General features: G+C 36.3%; 3 protein-coding genes across 4 annotated transcripts; 2 read left to right on the plus strand and 1 right to left on the minus strand.

Moving 5' to 3' along the window:
* Nucleotides 1–337: 337 nt before the first annotated feature.
* LOC125223317 (protein NETWORKED 1D-like) lies at nt 338–7,395 on the minus strand. Of its 2 annotated transcripts, none has more exons than XM_048126414.2 (6): nt 7,240–7,395; nt 6,847–6,917; nt 6,480–6,748; nt 5,630–5,910; nt 2,130–5,549; nt 338–1,590 (listed from the first exon to the last, which is right to left on the minus strand). In XM_048126414.2, exons 3-6 carry the CDS (start codon nt 6,580–6,582, stop codon nt 472–474), a joined length of 4,923 nt encoding a protein of 1,640 aa, XP_047982371.1. In that variant the 5' UTR covers nt 6,583–6,748; nt 6,847–6,917; nt 7,240–7,395; the 3' UTR covers nt 338–471. The 2 variants fall into 2 exon arrangements, with proteins under 2 accessions (XP_047982371.1, XP_047982363.1); XM_048126406.2 differs by having other exon boundaries at nt 6,480–6,754.
* A 12,340-nt stretch (nt 7,396–19,735) lies between these two features.
* Nucleotides 19,736–21,932, plus strand: LOC125201838 (serine/threonine-protein kinase 52-like). Its single transcript, XM_048100102.2, has 6 exons — nt 19,736–20,225; nt 20,506–20,627; nt 20,724–20,932; nt 21,022–21,196; nt 21,267–21,401; nt 21,509–21,932. The coding sequence occupies exons 1-6, from the start codon at nt 19,796–19,798 to the stop codon at nt 21,713–21,715; spliced, it is 1,278 nt and encodes a 425-aa protein (XP_047956059.2). The 5' UTR covers nt 19,736–19,795; the 3' UTR covers nt 21,716–21,932.
* A 182-nt stretch (nt 21,933–22,114) lies between these two features.
* On the plus strand, nt 22,115–23,584 carry STN1 (Nucleic acid-binding, OB-fold-like protein). Its single transcript, XM_048100058.2, has one exon. The coding sequence runs from the start codon at nt 22,207–22,209 to the stop codon at nt 22,687–22,689; it is 483 nt and encodes a 160-aa protein (XP_047956015.1). The 5' UTR covers nt 22,115–22,206; the 3' UTR covers nt 22,690–23,584.
* The last annotated feature ends 1,732 nt before the right edge of the window (nt 23,585–25,316 follow it).

The following is a 25,316-nucleotide window of genomic DNA, read 5'->3' on the forward strand; positions in this document are numbered from 1 at the left end:
AGTTTTTAGGATTGTAATATTATAAATTTTGCATTATTGTTTATATTCTGAATAGTTTGGTAGTGCTTTCTACCGCATAAGTAAATAAATTCCAAGTACTATATATAATGTTATTATTATGAAGTGAAAAATGGATAAAGGCCAATATATAGTCAATTTGAAAGAGTAAAATGGCAAAAACAAAAATTTACTTGAGGGAAAAAAACTGAAAATTACAAAATATATTGCAATTTTTCTCTCTGTCGAATTGCTTTCTATGGCAAAATATCTTTTTGCATCTGAACAAAATTAATTTTAAGCCATCGTAATAATAACGCTTTTTAGACAATTTTCAAACTCACAACAAAGCTACGATGCATTGATAAAATAAAATACGTGAAGTTATGCTAATGAACTAAACATAAGTAGAGCTAATTTGTGACCAAATTTACAATGCTTAATAGAAGAAGCAATTTTAATCAACAATCTCTCTCAATCTTTAACTGCTGATGGCTGAACGCAAGCACAGAGATTCCCTTTCTTACGCCTCTGGCTCCCTCTTCCCCCTCCGTACAGATAATCCTTCAACAATATTCTCCGTTTCGTTTCCGACATCTTCGACGCTCCGTCCTTCTCGTCGTCTAGTTTCAGCAGCACGAACTGCAGCTTCTGTACTTCCAACTGTATCCTCCCAATTTTCTCTGACATTCGACGTGCTTGCTCGGACACTCTCCTCCTCCGGGCACCTTCCTCGCCTTCAAAGTCGAACGAGGACTTTGAGTCCGAGAACGACCTGTCATTGATGCTCTTCATCAGCCTGCCGTTCAGATCAAACAACTTCATCACGGACATGTCAGCTTCGTCGAGCTGTCTCTTCAACGACTCACATTCGATCACAGCTTTGCCCCGCTTGCCCTTCTCAGTCACCTCGAGTTTCCTCTTCAAGTCCTGGACCGTGATCTGGAGATTCGCCAGTTTCTGAACGTCGGAGTCAAGCCTCTCCAAGACCTTCCTCTTGTTCCCTTCTTGTAAGGAATCAGTTGATCTTTTTGAGATCTCTAACTTGTCCACACTCAAGTCCACATTGAGTGCATCAGACGAGGCCCCAAAACCGCCTTTCTGTCTCCTTGTTGATTTAGAACGATGAAAATCAGAGGTCGCGGTGGTGGAAGGAGGATTGGTTTTGTTTGACTTGCCAATGGCGAGCCCCACGGTGCCATCTGGTTCTGTAGTTTCCCATAACTCGACGATTTGATTGTCCACGTCAGCGGCTTCATTCTTGCTGTATCGGTATGAACCATCGGAGACCTGATCAAGAACAATATCTTTTGTCAAAAGTGCACTGTCTTCCATAGTGATTTCAGACGTAGGTCTCTTGTTTCTTCGATGCTTCCCGCTTTCAGATTGCAGTAGCTCGATTTGCCTCGATGATTGGTCAAGCTTGGCGTGCAGATCAGTGTTCTCGTGAACCATTAGCTCCTTCATCTCGACTGCTGCCTTCACAACCGCTTGAAGCCTAACTCGTAGATCATGCAAGTCAGAAACCGGCGCCAACACTTTCTTGTCTTCACTATGAATGCTTTTGGGTGAAATATCAGTACTGTGAGCACCCTGAAAAGATCATATAGCAGAACAGAGAATTAGCTAAAAATGTTTAAAATAGAATAAAAGATATAAAGCGGTACTACTCTATAGACCTCCATAGACAATCACCATTATCAAAGTTAAACTTGCTTCAGAAATTATAGCAAAAGTTAACAATCAAGAAGTCCTGTCATTTGTAATTCTTAGTCACACAAGCAAACCTTATATTGCATAATTCTGAGACTTGATATGCCATGACTAGTTATAGAACTCAAATCTAGGAGGGCTACCGTATTATGGTTCCAGTCAGTATGGGTAGAACCGTAGAAGTATACCTGAAGGCCTCTACTAGCAAGCAAAAAACTTCTCAGGGAAAAAAATCAGAAAACAAATTATAAACCAGCCTATTTAGCACACGAAATAAAAGTTTCAAAAGTCCTAAGTGAGGCCGCACCAACATTTCACAAATGTTGTCTAACTTAACCGAAAGGTGGCATTATCAGATTAGAGTAGTTGCTGAAAATCAGAACAGGCAGTTGCAAAATATTTCTAGTGTTAAAACTGACCTGATAATCCTCATTTTCAGGAATTTGAAACTTGATGTGTATATCAGTTTGGTCCTCCAGGGATGAAATACATTCCTTCAATGATATAATCTCCGGCCGAAATGCATCCAGTTGATTTTTGAGGCCTTCATTTTGATCGATATAGCCAAGGCATGCGTCGTGGAGCTCATAAAACTTCTGCTCATAGAGAACCTGACAGATCATGGTGTGTTGCAATTGACCAAAAACTTCCTTTCCATTTTCAATCTCAATATTCAACTGATCTTCGACTGTTGCTATAGCCTTGAGCTCATCTTCTGTCTTCTGCAGCCTTTCCTTGAGATGAAGATTATTGAGTTCTGATTCTTCAAGCCTCCCCTCAGCCACGCTCAACTTTCCAATAAGAGCACTATTCATCACATTAAGCTTATTGCGATCATCACCAAGATCTGTTAGCACCCTAAGTTTCTCATCAGCAAAGCTTTGGAAAATCAAGTATAAGTTCTCAAGAGCTAATACTTTATCACATAAGACATAATTTTCCTCTTCCAGAACATTACGTTTTTCCTCTGAGTGCACGATTCTATCCTTTAAGGAAATTTTCTCCTCAGAACTCTGTAGTTTCTCTCTTTGTAAGTCCTGGCAAGTATCTTGCATGTCTTTAAGCTTTGAGTCCAAACTCTCAATCTGGATCATCAGAGCTTTCTTATTGTGGTCTTCTTCTCTCAATTTTGACTTTAGTTGTTCATTCATCTCTAGAAGTGTAAAGGAGTCGCTCTGTAACTGTAACACCTGCTCGGCCTTCAGCTTGAACTCATGCTCTAGTTTGTCCTTTTCCACCTCGACATTCTTTGAATGTAATCCCAGTTGCTCAATCCATGTGCTAAGGACTGAGAATGCAACAGACCACTCCAGATTTTCTTCATCAGCGCGACAAATTGATTTCTTTAAATTTTGGAGTGTACTTGATAGCTGGTTGATGTAAATCTGGTCTAGTTCCACATTATCCGAAGACACACAATCCTCAGCAATGCTGAGAACCTTCAACAACTGGCGGGTCCCTGACCTCAGAGTACTAACATGATCTGACAATGATCTGATTTCAGACTGCTTCCTGAGTTTGTCATGCTCTAGCCGTGAGACCTCCTTTTCGAATAAACTAGACTGCTCAAAGAGTTTCTGATTCTTTGAAAGCAAGGAGCAATTGGTTTCTTTCATCATCTGAGCAGTCGTGCGCAATACAAATATCTCAATTTCACTAGCTATGGCACTATCAAGCACATGATCGAGTTCTGTCTTTCGTTGTTTGTGTTCTTCATGCAGAACACGCATCTCAGATTGAATCTCATAGAGTCGAGCTTTGTTCATCTGAATACTGTTCGAATGCTCTCGCTTCTCTACATCCAATGCCACTTGCAGCTCTTCAACTTTTTGAAGAGTTGATTTTTTCTTGTTTTCTAGATGCTCATATCTTCCTTCCAGTACTCCATGAAGTTTCTCAAGATCTACAAGTCTTCTCTGAGTCTGTTCCAGCTGAGTAGTCAAACCGTCATTTTCACTTATCAAATCAGCCTTCTCATTAACAAGCAACTGACATGAATCTTCCAAGATTTTCGATTTAGCCTTTAAAGCTTCAAGCTGATGATGTGCATCTGACAGGGAATTTTCTAGAACTGTGTTGTTTTCTGAGAGTTTTTCCAGATTCTTGTTTGTTTCCTGCAACTGTGTCGTGAGAGTCTCCTTCTCATCGATTAGAGTAGATTTCTCTTGGATTAGAGATTGGCAAGATTTTTCTAGTTCTTCTATCTTCCCTCTAACAGCATCTAGTTCAGCATTCAAATCAGAAAGGGAGGTCTCCAAGAGCGAGTTTTTCTCGAGAAGCTGTTCCAGGATTTCCAATTTCAGTAGGAGAGCTGCTTTATCAGTACTTTCCCTCTGGCAAGTTTCTTTCAGATTGGAATTCTCATCCCGCAATTCCTTCACTGACAATCCCAAGGATTCTGGATTTAAGCCTACTTCATGTACCTGGTCCAAAACTGAAAGGTTCTTCTTGTTCAGTTCATTTAGTTCTTCTTTAAGGCAATAAATCTCTTGCTGCAGTGCGTTTCTCTGGTCAAGCCTTAGCTCAACCTCTTCCTCAAGTTTTACTGTTGATTCCGTTAAGCTAGAAATCTCACTCCGCATATCTTGTATTGATAATGCGGAAGATGAGTTCAGCTCATCAAGATGCTTGTTCTCCTGCTTAACCTTGAGAACTTCATCTTGCAAACTCTGATTTTGGGTCTCAGAAACCTTCAAAAGTTGAGCCCTATTCTGCAGCTCAGAAGCCATAGCTCGGAGCTCCTCCTGAGTTTTCGCATGCAAATGCTGTAAAGTCTGAAAAGCAGTTTCAGCATCCACAAAGCGCAATCGCTCTTCTTGTACGGCTGCCCAAAGTCTTCCTAGTTCCTTCTGCTTCTCAGTAAGCTCCTGAGATTGAGTTCCCATCTTTAACATCAAAGATTCCAACTCAGAGTGAAGAGACTGGTTTGATCTTTCCAACATCAGACATTGTTCCTCGGCACCTTTTAGCTTGGACACCCCATTTTCTATCTCCCCATTGAGGCGCTTAGCCTCCTCGTCGGCCAATGTGAGTTTTTGCTCCAGACTACAAATTGTCGCCAAGCATTGCTGGTGCTGCAGAGCTGCACTTTCCTTTTCCTCGGTCAATTTGGAGATTGCTTGTCTTAAACCTTCCACTTCACTTTCTGCTTTTTCAGCTCGCTCCTTAAACCCTGAAGAATTTTCTTCAGCAAGTCGTAATTTATTTTCCATGTTTGATATGATCTCCAGCGATTCCAGGTACTGATTGAGAGCAGCATCCTTCTCGACAGCTAATACATCCAGTTCACTTCTCAACGATTGTGCTTGAACTTCAGCACTATTAGCTCTTTCACTAAGTTTCTGAGCATCATCTTGAGTAGTAGATACAGTAATCTGTAGGTCAGATATCTTGTCCAAGCATTTTTGGTAGTCTTGAAGCTTAGATTCCTTTTCAGCTTCTAATGTCACCAGAGCTTCGTTTAATGTAGCAACTTCAGCATCAGCTTTATTTGCATGATCTTTTAGCATACTGAACTCCTCTCTGGTTCTGGAGATTTCAGTCTCAAGCTGTGACAATTTATCCAAAGTTTGTTGATACTGAACAATGCCAGATTCTTTCTCAGCTTCCAGTTTGGCAATGGCTTCCTTCAATGCTATTATCTCCTTAGAATCACTTTGTCGGTCGTATTTTAATGAACTTTTATCATCAACATGGTTGTTCTCATTGCTAAACACGTCATCCGCCTCATCAAAATTCAGACCTCTCCTCACCCGCTCAACTTGCCCAAATGAAACAGGGAATGGCTTTGAAGTCCTTTTTCTAGTCCCATTATCAGAATCATCAGTGAACTCTCCAATCTGTTTGACAAAACGAGAATCAGACAAAATAGAATCGTAGTGATACAGTAACAGCTAATCAACTCCGCATAATAACTTACCAGGTCAGGTGTTCTAGAATCAGCTCGAGAAACAGAACTAGCAGGTGAATCATCAGCAAACACCATAGGAACTTGAGCTTCTGTCATAGTTCGATGAGCATGCCTAATCACACCAGTGGCGTGATCATATCTTTCGGCCAATGCACGATATGCTCTATAGAACTCCTCAACCATTTTCATAAGCTCTGGTCTTTTCTTGTAGTACATCTCTGCCCTTCGCGCAAAGGAGTCCTCATCCACTTCAAGGAGCTTTATCATTGATTTAACTTTAACATCCATATCTACAAAAGCACACAAGGGTTTTTCAGTAGATGCACATGCATTGCATCCTTCCACCGTGATGCATTAGAGACAACCAAAAGGGACCAACTCCACAGCTATATGATCACAAAATTATCTGCTTAAGAGGATTTCAATTTTGTTGGGCATCAAAAGAGATCAGATAAAGAATCATTAGTTTATCAAAGATAAGATTTAAGAGGTATCTTTCCAATGACCCTAACTTAGCACACACAACTCGTCAAACTCGAACAGTCTGACCAGATAAACTAAGGCATTCAATTGATTCTCTGATAATCCACTAGAAAGTGTGATATGGGAAACATATAACAGCACAGAAGGTCCGACTAATGAATTGAGGAGAAAGACAAAAGTCGAGATTTTAACAGAATGACAATTAATGCAAGCAATAAAAGTCATCTAATGTCAAGCCATTGTAATATGCTTCAAAAAATTGACATGATTCAGAAGCATTGGCTAATCATGCAAGCAAAAAATTTACATATTTCAACAATGAAGAGCTGCATACTATCAGCACATTTACCTCCATACAATAATATCAAATCTATACCTGTGAGATTTTCCTGGAGCCATTTTGAATTTTTGGGGCTAATATGACTATCCCACCACCAGGAATACATTCGTCTCGAATCCGAATGCGACAATTTGGCCATCCTTCAATGTCTAGTTGCAGATTTATCACCGAATAGGTAATATATTCGCTAAATTAAACACTAAGGCGCGGATAAACTAGATTCGTTGTGGAATAAACTCAACAAAAATTCTGTGATCACTCAATTCAAGAGTAAATAGTCAGAATTGAGTGCGGCTTCTCTTGCACTGCAACTACGCAAAGACAAAGGATTTAAAGTATGAGATGAAGTACAGTAGTTAACAACTAAAAAGAAGAACAAATTTGGGGAGAAAAAGCAACTTACAGAGATTTAACCCTCCAATAATTCGAATAAATCAGTGGCTTCCTTCAACAGAGAAGTTCATCACCAAGCATCTTCACAAATTTCACAACATGAATTAGACAAAAAACAACAAAATCAGTGACAATAGTAAACTATACCAGAAACATTTCAAACAATACCTAATTTGTTAAATTCAACAGAATAAACACAAACAGTGAGGTTCCAACACAGAGTTTTAAAAAAAAAACAAAATCAAAATCCGTTAAAAACAGGATCTGAGTATGATCAAGGAAAATTCTCGAAAAAAAAGCGAGATCATCGAAGCGACTCCGTTTACGTGATCACAAAATGAAATTCTTCAAAACAGCAGTGAATAATTAAAATTGATGAAACTAAGTCAACCAAAAAACTTACTGCGTGAGGGAAATCGAAAGAATTGGAAGAAGAAATGAGTAGGTGGGTGTGATAAAGAGAAAAGAAGAGAAACAGTAGAGCTGCTTTTCAGTTTGTTGATACGTATGTTTGGTGTGTATGTATATGCTGCGTTGTGAATTGCTGATCATATTGTAACGGGACGAAATTAAAGCAACTTTAATAATGCTCAAATAATAATTCTCTCCCGCTCCTAAATTAAATTAAATCCACAATCAAGGCTATAATTAATTGGTGGTTTGAAATGACGATGTTGGCCTTGGGATCGTACCTCGTCTTTATTGTTTGCGGATTTCTAAGATTCTGCTATGCGATTTACTCAGAGAACACTGACATCACACGAGTGTTGACCAAATGCAATTTTCTCTACTGTAGTACTTCATTGACAATTAATACTCCCTCCGTTTTTATAATAGTAAAGACATATTTTTTTTTTATGAAAATTAATAAAAAAAAATATGTAATATATTATACAAAAAAATAATAAAGTAAAAAGAAAAAAAAATAGAAATAATACAATAACAGAAAGAGGAAAAAAGTAAAACTGAAAAAATGTGTTACTTTTACTTTAAAAAAAGAAAGAAATGACTTTACTGCTCAGAACACCCAAAATAGGAAAATGACTATATTATTCTGAAACGGAGGACCGTATATCTATATGTTTATGATGGAATGGCTTGGGGTATTTGTTTTCATAATATTTAGTGGATTTCATGATTATTTTAGATATCATCTTACAAAGAATATAGAATACACATATTATGATTTGGATTATTATAAGGTTAACATGATAATATGATACAACTAAATCTAAACTTGACTTGATTGAAAAGTTATCAACTGAAAGGCTGGATACAAACCAAACCTTATTTATTATATTTAAATCTGAACACGACATGCAATTGTTAAGAACCTGATATATTTGGATTGACACGATATAGGAACAATAAAATAACCACATAAATTGATTACACGAATAGAACATGATATTACAATATTAAATTTGTTTTGTAAACTTGATTTACAAGAATCTAATAAAAACTAAAATTAACGTATAACTTTTAAAAAATGAACTAAAAATTAAAATAATAATATTATTTTTATGAGTTATTCAAACTCAATCCGGAACTAGTAAACTTGGAAATGACACAATTATCATAAGGTTTGACCTCAATCTAATAATTGGGCGGTGATTGTGAGAGTTTGAGGCGAATTTGAGGCCCGAACTCTGAAATGGAAGGGACACCAAAACTACTGCCCTTTCATTCCTTGAATACGTGGAGTATTATTATATAGTTAAGGAGTCGTATGATGGTTTTTTTTATTAAATATTTGAATAAGTGGTTAGTGTTTTTTATATTTGAACTTTCCCTGTGTACATTTCGAAATAAATCAACTAAATTTAATTATACGTATCTATGGTTGCGACCACTAGTTAATTCTATTTTATTGGGTAATAAGGACTATAAGAGCATTCCCAATGGAGGTGGCGAATTCTCGGCGATAAATCGCCGGTTATCGCCGAATTATCGCCGGCCATTGTGGCGAAGTCGGCGATAATTCGGCGATAATGTTGCCGTTGCTTCGCCGAGTGGCGTTCTAACGCCGGATTATCGCCGAGCGATCGCCGGCCACTGTGGCGACGCTCGGCGATAATCGGCGATAATTAAAATTTTTTTTTTTTTTTTTTGAACCCAACGGCTATTTTACATTCCACCCCTATAAATATTTCCTCCACTTCCTCCATTCATCACCCACAATCTTCATTCTCTCCATTTTCAATCTCTTCTCCCAATCTTCAATTTTCATCAAAATTATGAGCTTTTGGAAGAAAAGTTCCCGATCGGGTAAGGATAAGGGTAAGGGGAAAGAGTCGAGTTCACAAATTCCCAACACGGATGAAGCAAACGAGCAGTGGATGCAGTCGTTGTTGGCGATGGGTTCTCCTCCCGGCCAACTTCCATACGGGGGTCCGTCTCCTTTGCAGACTCCTCCGGCGCGGAGACTTTCTCCGTACTTCAACTCTGCCGGCAGAATGCCCTTTCCAGCCGACGATGTGTATCGGCCCCAGTTCGACACCCCCGGATCAACCCCAGGCGACCAAGAATCTCAGGCCGCGACACTGAGCGCGGAGGACTTCGAGGTGGAAGAAACGCCCACCGAGCCGCCTTCTAGGAGCGGGAGGGGGAAGGCGCCGGCGTCGTCGGCTGCGACTGATACGGGTTCCGATGAGAGGCCGAAGCGGGTAAGGACTACTTACACTCTGCAAGAGTCCGAGCTGATAGCCGACTGCTGGGCGGACACGTCACAGGACGCGGAGCGCAGCAACTACCAGACTGAGATCATATTCTGGGAGCGGATTGCCGCGAAGTACAGGAGCCACAAGACTGCCTCAATGAAGGACCATGGCAGCGAGGCGATCCGTCGGCATTGGGAGCGCCTCATGAGGGACTGCGGGCACTTCAACGGTATTTATTCTAACTTGATGACTCACATGACGAGTGGCCAGAACGAGCACATGGTCCGAGATGAGGCCATCCGGATGTATAGTAGCCAGTACTTGTCGACGAAGGGCTTCAAGTATTGGAACATCTACGATAAGCTGAAGGATCTCCCCAAATTCCGGACGGGAATGCACGACGCGCTGCACGGGAAATCGGTGCGCTCGCGACTTAGCGTTTCGGAGAGCGAGGGGAGCGCGGCCCACATCGACTTGAGTGGGGATGGTCCGCACGAGCGCCCGGAGGGAGTGAAGAAGGCGAAGGGGAGGCGGAAGGGGAAGGGCGCAACGTCGGAAGTCGCGTCGGAATCCGTCATCGACTTAGAAAAAGCCACTTATTCGAGCAATGTCGCCAATCTGACCCAGATGTACACGCTGTACTTCACCGGCGGCGGGACCCCTGAAGAAAAGGCGGCCCTCTGGAAATGCATCCAACACCTGCAGAGTACGCTGGGGCTCGATCCCGACGCCCCTCCGGCCCCTCCGTCTTAGATTTTTTTTTTTTAAATCTTTGTTTATTTGCGTTTTTTATTTGTAGTTTTTTTTTTCTCGTTGTATTATATTTTCCAATGATTAATACAACGATGAATTGTTCATTATTAGTCTATTTATTAAATACATTTGTAGGGAAAATTAAATAATATAAAAAATAATGATGTAAAAATGAAATGTTGAGTTAGGGAGAAATAAGGGAGAAATAAGGGAGAAACCAATGTAGCACTTGGCTAAAAACTGGGGATAAATTTTGGTGCTGATGTGGCGCTGATGTGGCAGGAGTTAGGGAGAAATAAGGGAGTTTTTAGGGAACTCCATTGGGAGTGCTCTAAAGATACTTTAACCAACATCTTTGGTCAAAGCTTTACTATTTTTGTCACATTATTCATTTGTTTATGATTGCTAATTCACTAAGCTGGCGTTTAGTTGTCATGACTAATAATCATGAGACTATTCATCTAGGATTAAGTTGTGTGATTATTTTAATTGAAGGGTAGACTATGACTAATTATCATGAGACTATCCATCTAAGATTAAGTTGAAGGGATTAATCCTATAAACCAAACATGATACATATTTAATTATGAAATTTAGTTTTCCCAACCGAACATTCTTTCTATTTATAACTTTTAACATTTAATTTCCTCAACTGGTATACAAGTACCAACTGTCAACTTAATCGGAGTGAATCATTAATTTTTTTATAAATAGCGAATGTGGGAGGCTAAATAATAGGCTGAAGTACTATTGCCATGTGAGTCCATAAGTGTTCTTTTTAATACTATCATTACTAGTGAAACTTTATTTAATTAATTATAGCAATGAGTGCTTTATGGAGAAATGTTGTTCATCAAAACTTAGATATAGCAACCAATAAATATTACCTCCTTTAAAAAATAAACAAAATTATAGATCATATGAGTTCTAACACGCAATTGTTACGTAACAAACCGAGGGATAAAATGGCGGAAATAGTATTAGTGATTATGAGATCTATGTTATTAGTATTCCCTCCGTTCTGTAATAGTGAGGTCATTTTGGTATATACCAGAATAATAAAGTCATTTTCTTTTTAGTAAAACTCAACATATTTCTTTTCACCCACTTTTTCCTTTCTCTTATTTTATTGTCTCTACCTTTTCTCCTTTCCTACTTAATTATCTTTTTATCTATTACTCACATTTTTCTTAATCTACGTGCTACTCCACTACTATGGAACAGAGGGAGTAGTACTTAAGACTTTTTATTTTTAAAATAGGTCTAATTTCGGTAGATGATCTAAAAGTGTAAAATCAATTTATTTTTCGTGGAAGAGAGTAATATTATACAATGCCACCAATATTTAAAATTTAACAAACTTCTACATTTCAATACTTTTGTAAAATCAATATATTTTTCGTGAAAAATGCATACATATACAGTTGGTACTTGTAGTTGAGTGGGTTCTAGATTGAACTTCAAATTTCATTGATATATCTAATTGTCCTAAAAAGACTACAAATTCTACTATTGAAGTATTTTTAATTTTCTGCAAATCTTGTGGTTATGATCCTAATGTAAAAATCTAATGTTCTTCCCCTATTAAAAAGAGAAAAAAAAAGATTAAAAGATTCGTTCAGTTGGCAGCTTTAGAAAAGTTCGTTTGAAGGGTGTATTTGTAATTTTAAAGTGTATGCTTTGGTCTACTGTACACGCTGTCGACTGACGATATAGACCAATTAGAAAGTGGGGGCCCATTGGGTTGGCCTGGACGGTGTCGTTTAACCGTCCTCTGCGTAAGATTGGCCCACGTGAATCATGTCTTTTTCATGTTTAATTATTGTTGGCTTATAATTCTGTCCTCAAACTGCTTTGCTGTGATAACTTTATATTTTTATTAATTAATTTTACATTTGTTTTACAAAAACAAAACGTGATACACTTCATTTGACAAAATACTATGCAGGTTTTTGGTCAAACTTTTATTTTAAGAAAGTTGTTGGATATTTTTTATACTACAGTATTTCAAACACGTGGACAACACGTAGATAAGTGATTTATTCACATCATATTTATGTGATACCTGAACTAAAATTCAAGGGATTTCGATTCACTCCAATATCCCAACTTATTTTGATTTTTTTTGCATGGACTTCTAAATTCTTACATCATGATTTAAAATTAATATTTCTATGTAGTGTAATACTTCTATGTCCAATCAACTATTCAAATTTAAAGTTGAGAATGTGTGCGTCAGTGCATGTAACACTTGTTAAAAATTCATGTAATCATTTGACCGTTGGAATCAAATTAATGATTTATATAAATCATCACATAAATCATATTGATAAATATAAAACGGAAGCGTACATGGATTCGGATTCATGATGTCGTTGATGATTCTGAAGTATGGAAATTAGTCTTCCAAGTGACAACGCTCTCTCACAGATTCTCTGTAATCTGTAGAATCTTGATACGTCTGATCAATAGGAATGAAAATCTATTGACCTATTTATAGGTTGCACTTTGGGACCATAACCATGTACTATTTAGGAATAAGTCCCTAACTTTATTATAACTCTAATTTCACTCATAACAAAATTAAAGTTATCCAAAGTAGTATCTGCACAATAGTCCTCATACTTTTATAGATAATCGTTTGACCCTATAAATTATATAACCTTAGTAGATCACGTAATCAGGTCAATCAATAAATAGCCATAAATATTATACTCACTCCGTCCCGAATAATTCGTCCCTGTTTTCTATTTCGGTCCGTCCCACATAATTTGTCTCATTTCACTTTTACCATTTTTGGTAGTGGACCCCATATTCCACTAACTCATTCCTACTCACATTTTATTATAAAACTAATATATAAAGGTAGGACCCACATTCCACTAACTTTTTCAACCCACTTTTCATTACAATTCTTAAAACTCGTGCCCGGTCAAAGTGACCCGAATTATCCGGGACGGAGGGAATACAATCTTTAGACTATTATGTTGGACAATACTAAAATGTTCCAACATTGACGAGCACAGCAGGAAAGCATACATGAATATAAGATCTAGTTTATAATTAAATTATAAGTTGAGTATGTAAAACACAACGGAATTAAATCTTATACTTAGCTGTGTATTTAATTTCCAAGATTGATTGAATCTTGTAGGTTGAATCTACTACTATTGAGGTTTATGTGTATTCCAATCCATTGCAGGTCTCGATGCAATTACGCTGCAGTAGAAAGCTAAGATATCTTCTTGTAGAGACTTTATGTTATATAAGTCCAGCATTTGAAAAGTCACTTGTGGGTTCTAGGATTGCTGGACTCATTAATTAATATATTTATAGTTTAACTATAATTATTTAATCCATATTAGTATAATTCAAGCACATTTTCTTTCAATAGGGTTGTTTCGATTTTAGAGAAGAGTATGATTCATTCCTAATCTTTATATAAGCTTTTCGTATTTGTTTCCATATATATATATATATATATATATATATATATATATAGAGGATTGTGTTAAAATGACAAGATCTCTTAAAGTAACACCATACCACCATTACTAGCCAATCATTTGTACATATGGACGAATAATAAGCTGTCATGTGGCAATCATAAAAATTGCTCAAGGATAAATTTTCACGGACTGCAATATCCAATACACTAGACTGCAATTTTTCCCGACTGCAATATCCAATACGCTAGACTGCAATCTATAGATTGCAGTCTAGCGTTTATACTATTGCAGTCTAGCATATATAATATTGCAGTCTAGCGTGATGTCACAGTGTCATTTTAAGAGTGTTGTCATTTTAACGCACCCATATATATATATATATATATATATATATATATAATATACTCGAAAATGCATACATTAGATGTGTACTCAGTAGAAGCTATTTTGATGAATATATAAATATATATACGTATAACATGCCAAAAAAATGAAATATAGATAATGCTTTTTTATTGTACTAGTACTAATATCCTTGTAGATGATGTTCGTTATACAATCTTTTGTTATTTTTATTATTTTTAATATTCATACATGATTATAGCAGAAATGAACTGGATGTTATGATTTGAAAACCCTACTATCCCACTTCATAAAATAAAATTTTGGAGAAAAAATAATTGATCATAGTTAATTTAGAGGAGAAATTAAAATTTGTTTTTTTTTTTGATGATGGAGTCCGAAATGGTGGTTGAGTGGGGACGGAGTTGTAGGAAATAGCCAGCCAGAAGTATAAACTGACTTTAGCGAGAAATAACAAATAGAGAATAAATAGAAAAGTTGCATGACAGAAGGCTAGTCAAGCCATTTATTATTGCACCAACCATTGGTTCAAATAGAAAAAATTAAATAAGTGATTTAGATTACTTAATGTCTAATGACTAATGTGTAATGGTTGAAGTAAATTAAATACACGAATAACTCGGTGGCTCCTCATGACGCACGACCGCCTGAGGTGCAGCGTCGCCCCACCTCGTAATCTTAAAGACTACTGAGTATGCATACTTTTTTTTGGTTGTTAGACCAAGGATCTAGATATCCACCGGCAGATCTAATGACTATTTCTCGTGCTGTTTAGTAGACATTTTAAAGGATGAGACAAGGCTGCTCCATTCCTAAAGATAGGGATTGATACCCTGATCATTTGGTTAAGGATAGACGAGTCACATGCCACTCGACCAAAACCCCTGGATTACTATGTGTAGTTTTTAATTTCTAAGTCTTCTTATTTTAATTATAATATTAATAGAATCAAGCAAAATTAAAGGTTACAATATCCGTTTTCTTTATCTATTTTTTCTCGAGATGAAAAAAAGAGTCAGAATCGCATATGGTCCAGATAATTATAAATAGGCATGCTATTCCTTCACATTTCAAGAGATACAAAAACTTATCTTTTAAGGACACAAAAATTGAGACGCAATTGCTAGTGTTTGGACCTTTTTTAAAATAACCATAATTTAGGACGCAAAAGAAAACGTCCTTAAGTTGATGGCACAAATCTTAGTCTTTTGTTTTTTAGGAAGTTTCTATTAGTTGGGACAACAACAATAAGCACATTTTTATTAAGCATTGGCGGTATAATTAGACACACAAATTAGTGTCTTTAATAGCATTAAAAAGTGTCCTTAGGTGCTTTTTTGTTGTTGTAGTGTGTTCTTACTTTGACCCAGTACGTTTTAAGAAACGTAATAGAAAGTGTTGGAAAAGTTAGTGGAATGTCAGTCCTACTTTTATATATTAATTTAAAATAAAATGTTAGTGAAAATGTATTAGTGGAATGCAAGATCCATTACCAAAAATGGTGAAAATGAAATAGTACAATTAATATGGGATGGACCAAAACGGAAAGTGGGACACGTAAAGAGGGACGCCGAAAGATGTGGACTAGTGGAGCCCTATTCTCCATCGCCATCAAACTAGAGTTTTCAAAACCTTAGTTTACTCGCCGCATTTGGCGACAACACTGGCCACCACTCTGCGCGCCAGTGGCACCACCAGTCTCCTTCACTTCGTAGATACAAGGTTCTATCGTATTAGCTTATCATAGTGTGTGTTCTAACTTTGGAGTGATTTTTGAAAAAAAAAGTCTCAAAATCTTTGTTTTATTTTACATCTCTCTAACATGGAACATAATTCAATTTTATACTCCCACATTACGAAATTCGATGGCCAAACGACAAATCATCTTCAAAGATTTTTTTATGAACTATACATTAATATTATTTTAATTAAACCAAGCGTAAAAAGGATGAACCGAGCTCCAGTTATATAAGCATACTTATTAGTGAGTTTTGGAATTTGGCATATGTCCCGATTGAGACTAACAAGTCACAAACTTATCTTTTTTATAAATGAAAAACACCACATAAAGCAATACATCAGAATATAAAAGTGTGGAATGTAGCACATAAAATTACAATCATTTATAACTTCGGAATTTAGCAGCCAAGAAAATGAAATTAGGATTGATAAGATAAGGCATTGTTTGGCCGAATCCGATGTAGCAAATCATCAGAATATGTAAGTATGGTAAGAAATACAGGCATGTTTGAAAATTCCAAACAAGTCTCCTGGCTGTTGCAATCAACGGTGATTGACAGTGAAATGGTTTGTTAGAATGAGATTAAAAAAGGATTACCAAATTAGAGTCGTGTTGGAAATCATAATTCCTTGTTGGATGAATTTCTTGTCAACAGTAGCTAAGAGGATCTCACAATCTTGCAATCTTTTATTTTCATTGTACTTCTAAATTAGAAATTTAATAGTCATAGTATTTGGGCTGGGCCTATAGAAAGAGAATTTAATTTGGGCTCCTTGCAGTATTGCTTAAGAATTGCTTAACTTTCATTATGAAATGGTCTCACCATCAATCTATGAAATGGAGTATATAACATCGATTACGATATAAGAAATAAAAAAAATACCACCTCTGTCCCTTAAAATTTGATACAGTTTACTATTTCGGTCCGTCCCTGAAAATTTGATACACTTCACTTTTATCATTTTTGGTAGTGGACCCCATATTTCACTAACTCATTCCTACTCACATTTTATTATAAAACTAATACTTTAAAAGTAGGACCCACATCCCACTAACTTTTTCAACTCACTTTCCATTACATTTCTTAAAACCCGTGTCGGGTCAAAGTGTAGCAAATTTTGGGGGACGGAGGTAGTATCTATTTTCCAACCATTTTAGGGATAAATTTTATTAAATAATAAATTAGTTAATTTGATTTTCTCATAATTTGATTGTTTTAATTAATTCACAAGCCTTAATGTTTTTTTTTATGTACCAACTTTTGAATCATCAGGCCCATTTTACTATTGTTGTGGTAGATCTATTTATAGATATTTTTATGAGTAAAGGCCAAATGTGGTCCCAAACATATGACCATTTTATCAATTTGGTCCTTAACATTATCATTTTGATTATTTGGTCCCTCACAAATAAACTCGGATCCGAATCGGTCCTCACTTAACAGAACCGTCAAAAAATAGACGGTGATTGCAATTTGACTATATTAAATTACTAATGGTAATTAATTATACCTAATTATAATTCTTAATTCCTATTAAATTACAAATTATTCATTTCATTTTGCAACTAATACTATCTTTTTCCAATTTTGCTAATAGAAAAAGAATTATAATTAGATACAATTAATTACCATTAGTAATTTAATATAGTCAAATTGCAATCACCGTCTATTTTTTGACGGTTCTGTTAAGTGAGGACCGATTCAGGTCCGAGTTTATTTGTAAGGGACCAAATAATCAAAAAGATAATGTTAAGGACCAAATTGATAAAACGACCATATGTTAGGGACCACATTTGACCTTACTCTATTTTTATCAACATGTTTGTTTATATGTCAAAGCATATAATTTATTATGGTGTGATATTCTATTAACTAATGGTATAATTATTGAGTTTCTGGATACTGAGAATAACATGTAATCCAATCCAAAATATATGTTGTATAAAAGATTATTGAATCAAAATATTTAGTTTGAATAATGCAAAGTGCACTTATTTCTTGAACATGAAACATGTAGAGAGGTCTTGCAATGCAGTGTTGATTTGATATCCACCCCCTCCAAGTGTAACACGTTTAGTGTACCTTTGAATGTATAAAATACACCTCAACCAATGAACCAAACCAAATGTAATAATTTTGCCTGAAACATTCAATATAACAACAAGAAACAGTGAAGCCCACAAATTTGTTGATTTGGACTTTATTCTGTTATCTGTATCCAAGTGGATGATAATTCTAGGTTGTGTGGACCAACATGTTCTCAAATTCTTCATCTCTAAATTCATTTCTTTGCTATTGTGTTTAATATCATTACTACATCTACAATTTATGCCTTTTTAAGTGGCTTGTTGCCCTGCCATGAATCCATAGAGATTTTTTCTTTTCTCCTAAAGATCAACTTATTCACTGATCATATATGTTATTTTATTTTTATTTTTTATTGACAAATAAGCATAAATTTTAAAGTCGCATCACGATGGACTCAAGCTCGAGACATTTGGCCTCAGATATTAACTACTCTATTTCTAGGATAATTCATCACTAATATCTGTAGTTTTATTTTGACATATTATAGCATATGAGTAAGAGTGGTCCTTCATTATTATTCACTTGAAAAGCAAATAGTGTGTATCATTACCTGACCTAAATTGAATGTGTAGTCTGTGTCGTTGGACTTGATAGGGATAGCCATCTACATAACAATTTAACTTTCATGGGTAAAAATGAGGTCCTCCCTTATCCAATTGATACAAGTGTGAAATGTAGTAGTAGTACATTTTTCATAAGCAATATGAAAAAGCAAGTTCGCAAAAATATTTAAAATGTTCATTTTTAGTGTGATGAGGTAAATGGGATTTGAATGTTGAAATGTGTTCCAACTTCTACCACATATTCGGAAAAATAAATCTTGTTATTTCAATCTGGCCCACGATTTTTCGTAGTAAATAGTATAATTGTTAAAACTCATAATTGAATTTGTTAGTACAGTAAATAAATTTTAAGAATCCTCTTCCATGATTGGATATTATGAGTACTTTTAGTGTATTTAGATATTTTCTCACTTCTTTCAATTGTGTATATTCCACATTCGTTCTTTGGTCTCTAAATCTCCTAACACAAACAGGGCCTAGCATCTCGACCAATGAAATAGCACCATCATAAATTCTTGATTAAAATAGGGGAATCAAAGTAGTACTTACCATTTGGAAGGAAATCATAAAGTGACATTGATTCTTTTGAGTTTTGTCAATCTAACGAGATTTCAAAACGTAATTTAAAGTTACAGAGCCTAATTTTTGCATTATGAGATTTTTTTGAAGAGATTGCACAAAATTAGTGTTGGAAAAAGGAAGAAGCATAAATGTCCGCCCACATTTATTATGTGTAGAGTTCCTAGTTATAGTATGTTTCCAATACTAATTTATTGATGTATTTAACGAAACTCAAATCTTCCAACAAATACTAGGGAGATGAGCATAACAAAATCATCAAGAAATACAATCTCTTTACTTTCTATATCAAAATGTCTATCCAATCTTTCTATATCTTTCTCGATTACCATCTTTAACCTTTTTTCAACAATTAGGATATAGTACTACAATCCATTTCCAAAAACGCGGTGGCAGATCATTGTTGTGGTCTCAGATTCGGATGTAGAGATGGAAGAAAAAAGTGGCGCCGAGATGCAGTTGAGGATATCCCCAAATCAGTAACTAATAACGAAAAATTACAAAATGAAATAATATAGTACTAAGAGATCATTCAATTTACATTATATTTGGTTCATAAGATTATGTAATTTAAATGACAATTTGCCATATTTCTTAATAATTATGATAACAAAGTCAGTTTGCTACGTTTCTACCTAAAATATGTAAAATCTCTGGTCTAGCAGAAGCATACGGTCCACGATGTTGTTTAAAATCTCAATTTTTTGTCTCCTTCACGTCTCTTTCGTTGAGACGTATCTCTGCAAAATCAAGGACATATATATGCTTCTTGTCCTTCATCTATTTAACTTTTCCTCTCCCTCCCTTCTTTCCCAATATAGGAGTATTTACTATCATCTCATTTCTCAATTTCTTCCAGCATTTGAATATTTCAAGTTGCTTCTACCATTGATGGATTCCAAGAATGTGGGGAAAGCCCGGGAATTCGAAGAAGAGGCCTTGGATTCGAATGTGAGAGATAATACTACTACAGAGAGTAGTGCGTACTCGAGGGCTGATATGATTGATTTCAAGACATGGGATGTGCAATTGGAGAAGCATTTGAACCGGGCCTGGCCCAGAAACACCTCGTCCCGAAACCAGCCCGAGGAATGGGAGATTGATCTGGCTAAGCTTGACATCAAGAATGCCATTGCTCATGGCACCTATGGCACTGTTTATAAAGCTGTTTATGATGCCCAAGATGTTGCAGGTCATAACTCTTTTCTTTTTTTGTTCCTTTTATGATTATGATATGGTTCAATTTGTATGCACATTTATAAATAGGTTGAGCTCTCTTTTTCAGTGTTAATGAGTTTATTGAATCAATCATCTCATTTCTTACAACCTTGTGACACCATCATGTTAAGTGTATTTTGTGGATAAAGATAGATTATGTTGCCATTGTTGATCTTGATTGATTGTGGGCATTTCTTGATATGGGATGAAGTTGCATATTTAAGTATAATAAGGCTATTCTCAATTGCATATAGTTAAGGTATTGGAGTGGGGGGAGGACGGTATGACCACGCCTGATGAGAGCGATGCTCTTCAGACATCTTTTCGACAAGAAGTAGCTGTTTGGCATAAGCTCGACCATCCTAATGTTACTAAGGTGAAAGAAGATGAACCGTTTCCACATTTCATTTTGATAAAAGAGTATCCATTCTTTTGTGGTTGAAGATATTCCTTACTCGTTCTTGGTGTCTAGTTCATTGGTGCCTCAGTCGGAACTACAAACCTTAAGCTACCTTCTGAAGGGACTTTAGCTGCTAGTCTCAATTCGCTGCCATCTAGAGCATGTTGTGTTGTGGTAGAGTACGTTTCTGGTGGGACGTTAAAGAAGCTCTTGATTGCGAATAACAGGAAGAAATTGGCATTCCAGACTGTGGTTCGACTTGCTCTGGATCTTGCTAGAGGGTGAGAAAACGCGTGTTCATCATTCCACGGTCTTAACCTAGCTCGATTAGTCCTCTTTTCATTTCCCACTTCCCCTCCAATTCTTGCAGCTTGAGTTACCTCCACTCCATGAAAATCGTGCACCGTGATGTCAAGACAGAGAACATGTTGCTCGATGCTCTCGGAACTCTGAAAATTGCGGATTTTGGTATGGCTCGAGTTGAGGCTCAGAATCCGAGGGACATGACTGGAAACACCGGAACTCTTGGCTACATGGCTCCGGAGGTATGTTATTATTACTATCTTTTAGATTTTTATGGCTCGTCTAATCGAAATTTATGCGACGAAATGTTAGGTTCTTGATGGGAAGCCATACAATAGGAAATGTGATGTGTATAGTTTTGGCATATGCTTGTGGGAAATATACAGCTGCAACATGCCTTATCCTAATTTGAGCTTTGCTGAAGTCTCTGCAGCTGTAGTTCAACAGGTTTATATATTTTATTTTTTGGTACTCCTATTTTGTTTAGAAAAATGAAAAATTCACTATCTATGCCTTCACAATTTTACATCTACACATGATGCAATTTTGGGTAGAATCTGAGGCCAGAAATTCCAAGATGCTGCCCAGCACTATTCGCAAACATCATGCGTAGATGTTGGGATGCGAAGCCCGAGAATCGGCCTGAGATGGACGAGGTTGTGAGGATGTTGGAAGCAGTGGAGACGAGCAAAGGTGGTGGGATGATACCGGACGATGAGGCAAGTGGTTGCTTTTGTATTAGAGCTAGTCGTGGCCACTGAGGCCGCGACCTAGTTTTTTGCTTTCGTATTAGAACTGGTCGAGGCCTGTTAGGCCGCAGCCTGGTTTATTAACATGGTTCGTGTGCAAGTCTTGAACCAATTAAAATTTGAGTGAAATGCCATTCATTTTGTTCTTTCTGGGTGAATTGGCTCATAATCATTGATCATTGTTTGTAAGTTCACATAATATGAGAATAATAATGCATTATTTTGGAGAGTGATGCTTCTATACCTATTTTTCACTAACAAATTAAATGGAGTAACATATTTTAGTATAGTTCGAAACAACGATGATTGAATCAAACAACATCGTTTTGAATATTATAGAACATTTTTTAATAATTAAGAAAAATTAAAACTTTATAATATAATATTGACATGGATTAGAACATACTGATTTAAATTAGCATTAGTATTATCCGTAACATGAAATGAACACACCGTTGAAATTCCCGCGCAAAAAACGTTGAGTTTGGATTGAGCCATCAGCCATGGATCTGTACAACACCCACGTCAAGCTTCTAGCCTTTGATTTTCTCTCTCTTACCCCTACCCGATCAGATCCCTCTTGCTTCCAACGCAAGGGCCTGCGCCTCTCGCGCGCCGAGTCGATCGGAGTGGTGGTCACTCGGGAGCTCAAGCCCGGTAAATTCCTCCGCTTCTCCATCGATGACGGCACCGGCTGCATCCCCTGTGTGCTCTGGCTCAACCAACTCACCTCCTCTTACTTCTCCCGGAGGAGCCCATCATCTGTTCGGTCAATTGCCCGAACCGCGCTCCACTTCGCCTCCGAGATCCAGCTCGGCGTCGTCGCCCGGGTGCGCGGCAGAATCACCGCCTACAGAGGAACCGTCCAGATTACGGTTTCCGATTCCGCTTTGGAGACCGATCCGAATGCGCAGGTTTTGCATTGGTTGGACTGTGTCAGGTTGGCCAGGAGATGTTACGATAAGTTTTCCACAATTAGGGTTTGATTGATTTGGGGATTTCTCGTTTATGAAGTTACTTTGCTTAATTGAGCCAATTTTACTTGATTCATATGCTGGGGGTTTGTTTGATTCATTCAATTTGCTGGCTGATGATTCTTGATTCCTTGTTTGTGAGTATTGCTATTCCAAATAATTGGGGTTTTGCTTGATTCATTCATTCACCATGGTTAATCATCTCAACAAGCATGTGTTGTACTTCAATTTTTAGAGAATAGGGAATTCTCATTCACTAAAACAATTGGTATTGAGAGATACTACTTAGTTTTCGTTCCTCTGCGAGTTTGTTTGTGTTCGGGGACCCCGGCCCCTTGTTGCACTAGGGTCCTAATAAATTTCCATGTTTCACCAAGTCTGGAAACTAGTTGAACAGAGCCGAACATAGGAGCTGTCGATTAATTGTTTGCTCTGTATAGCAATTGCTATTTTCATATCAAGTCCATTTCTTTCTAATGGTAAATCTTGTCCTGCTGTAACTTGTTGGTTGTAATTCTGTTTAGCTAGTGTTACAATCCAATTTCTTGAGAACTAAGCGATATGTCGATAGTGGGACATGTTTTTCCTTGCTAGAAAACCCCAAATCAACAGCGTCTGTTTGTCTCTTTATTTGAGTTTATCTTTCATTTAGATTGTAGCAAGTGTTTGGCTTTTTTTACTAGAGAAATATGTGATCAATCTAATGTCAAACAATGCTCTGTTTACTGTCTCTGACAATTTTGGCCAATCAGAATGTTAAGCAATCGACACAGCCTTAAACTGTCCGTCGTATATGTGAGTATTACATGTTCCTTTGTACTGAAATTTTCACCTCTTGTAGATTTGTTTTGTATCCTTCATTTTGATGTTTATTAATTGTGGTCGATAGTAGATAAAAGTTTGGTTTTATGCTGTTCTGTTACACTTTTTTGGTAGAGCTTTGCAGTTGAATCACTATTGCCCCCATATTTCTTCCATGCCTTCCATATTCATTTATCAAAGCACATGGAATGTATAGTGACGGTGGTTGCATATTTTGAACCATACTCAAAATATTTATTAACCATAAGTAACTACTGATATTTGGTCTTGTTGGGTGGAAGAACCATTTCGCCAGAAAAAAAAAACGATTTAGGAAAACTTAGAGAAGACATGGTCTCTCATAATCTTGTAGAACTTGCTTCCCACCTCTTAATATTTCATTAATATCGTTTTCTTTTCACTTTTAAAAATAGATAGTTCATTATTTGATCAAAACAACTAGCAAGTCTGTTTCTACTGGCATATGGACATTAATCATTCGTGTTTATTTTATTTCGATATACTTATAGTAATTATTTAAAGACTAAATCTTACGTACGGCCATTTACAAGTAGAGATGTACGCAAGTTGGATATATCTAACAAATAAGACTGTTGATAGCATTTAATAAAATTCAATTCTTCAAAATGTCATTTGTCAATATGTTTGAATATAACTTTCCTAGTAATATGATAAATTTGTAAATTTAAAGCAAAACCTTCTTCTGAATGGGAAGAAAGTTGAGAAAGAGAAAATAAATTTCATAGATTGACCATAATACGTAATTGAAAGAGCATATTTATAATTTAATGGACAATTTTGAAACTTGACAGTATGGTCGAAAATCTTTACTACTATCGGTACATTTAGCAAACTGTACATTTACGTAAATATTTTAAAAATGGTTATTTATATAGTCGATATATTTATTGAAACACAATTCTATTTCCTTGGATCAAAAAATGAGTGGGAAAACATGATTGAGTGAGAAGACTTGATGTGCAATAGTTAGAAATAAATGTAGGAGAACTTGGGAAAAAGGGAAGGCAAGAAAGACACTGACGAGATTTTTAGGCAGAGTCCAAGTCAATGATATTGATTGTGAATTTTTTTAACCTCAGTTTTACACCCTTTGGTGAAAAGTTTCAAATCATAATTTAAACCTTCTCATTTAGTTTTGCTTCTTTTTTACAAAAATTATAATATACGAATTGTATTTTTTTTCTCGTTTTACTACATTGGCATGAACTAGGTTGCAACAGCTGCCCATGCCATTCTCTGGTCCTGTTGCATAAATATGTGTATTTTTTTTGGAATAAATAAAAGTCAATGGATACGATATGTACATTCTTATGCTTTGGATGATGGTTTACTTAGGAAAGGTTTTAATTATAAAATTATGCAGAATATATTCTCAGATTTCTTGTGTTATTTAAATATATGCATTTCGTTGTCTGCTACAGTTGTCCTATAACTATATATTACTAGGAGTATTAGAGTTTTCTGTGTATTTTTGTCTGCAGAGACGCCGATTTGGAAAAGTTTACACTCCTACTGATAGTACATAATATTTTAGTAAATCATGTTCATGTGCAGCCTATAAATCAATCAGAAAATATTACATTTGTGAGTTGTTATAACTTCTAATGCTATTTATAAGATATGCTGTATAAAATCAGGGAATATTCTTCTCAAGTATTAAGTGAAGTAAATCATGGAAATTGAATACCTGATGTCATGAGCCAAATAAAAAATATAAAGTGAGCAAATTGATAGTAATATTTAGATTATCCATTTTTGTCAAATGGCTTCCACTTGCACGGTCGCATGGGGGCAAA

This window comes from Salvia hispanica, chromosome 2 (assembly GCF_029641045.1).
Source record: "Salvia hispanica isolate PSC_SH4W2 chromosome 2, Shi_PSC_v1, whole genome shotgun sequence".
Classification (NCBI taxonomy): domain Eukaryota; kingdom Viridiplantae; phylum Streptophyta; class Magnoliopsida; order Lamiales; family Lamiaceae; genus Salvia; species Salvia hispanica.

What these genes read in the sequence shown, in the direction of transcription:
- LOC125223317 (XM_048126414.2), bottom strand. Translation starts at nt 6,582, where the DNA reads ATGGCCAAATTGTCGCATTCGGATTCGAGACGAATGTATTCCTGGTGG. An exon ending in GCTCCAGGAAAATCTCACAG is followed by an intron (nt 5,911 to 6,479) that starts GTATAGATTTGA and finishes GTGCTTTTGTAG; the next exon opens with ATATGGATGTTAAAGTTAAA. An exon ending in CTGAAAATGAGGATTATCAG is followed by an intron (nt 1,591 to 2,129) that starts GTCAGTTTTAAC and finishes TGATCTTTTCAG; the next exon opens with GGTGCTCACAGTACTGATAT.
- LOC125201838 (XM_048100102.2), top strand. Translation starts at nt 19,796, where the DNA reads ATGCTTCTTGTCCTTCATCTATTTAACTTTTCCTCTCCCTCCCTTCTT. An exon ending in TGATGCCCAAGATGTTGCAG is followed by an intron (nt 20,226 to 20,505) that starts GTCATAACTCTT and finishes AATTGCATATAG; the next exon opens with TTAAGGTATTGGAGTGGGGG. An exon ending in ACCATCCTAATGTTACTAAG is followed by an intron (nt 20,628 to 20,723) that starts GTGAAAGAAGAT and finishes CTTGGTGTCTAG; the next exon opens with TTCATTGGTGCCTCAGTCGG.
- STN1 (XM_048100058.2), top strand. Translation starts at nt 22,207, where the DNA reads ATGGATCTGTACAACACCCACGTCAAGCTTCTAGCCTTTGATTTTCTC.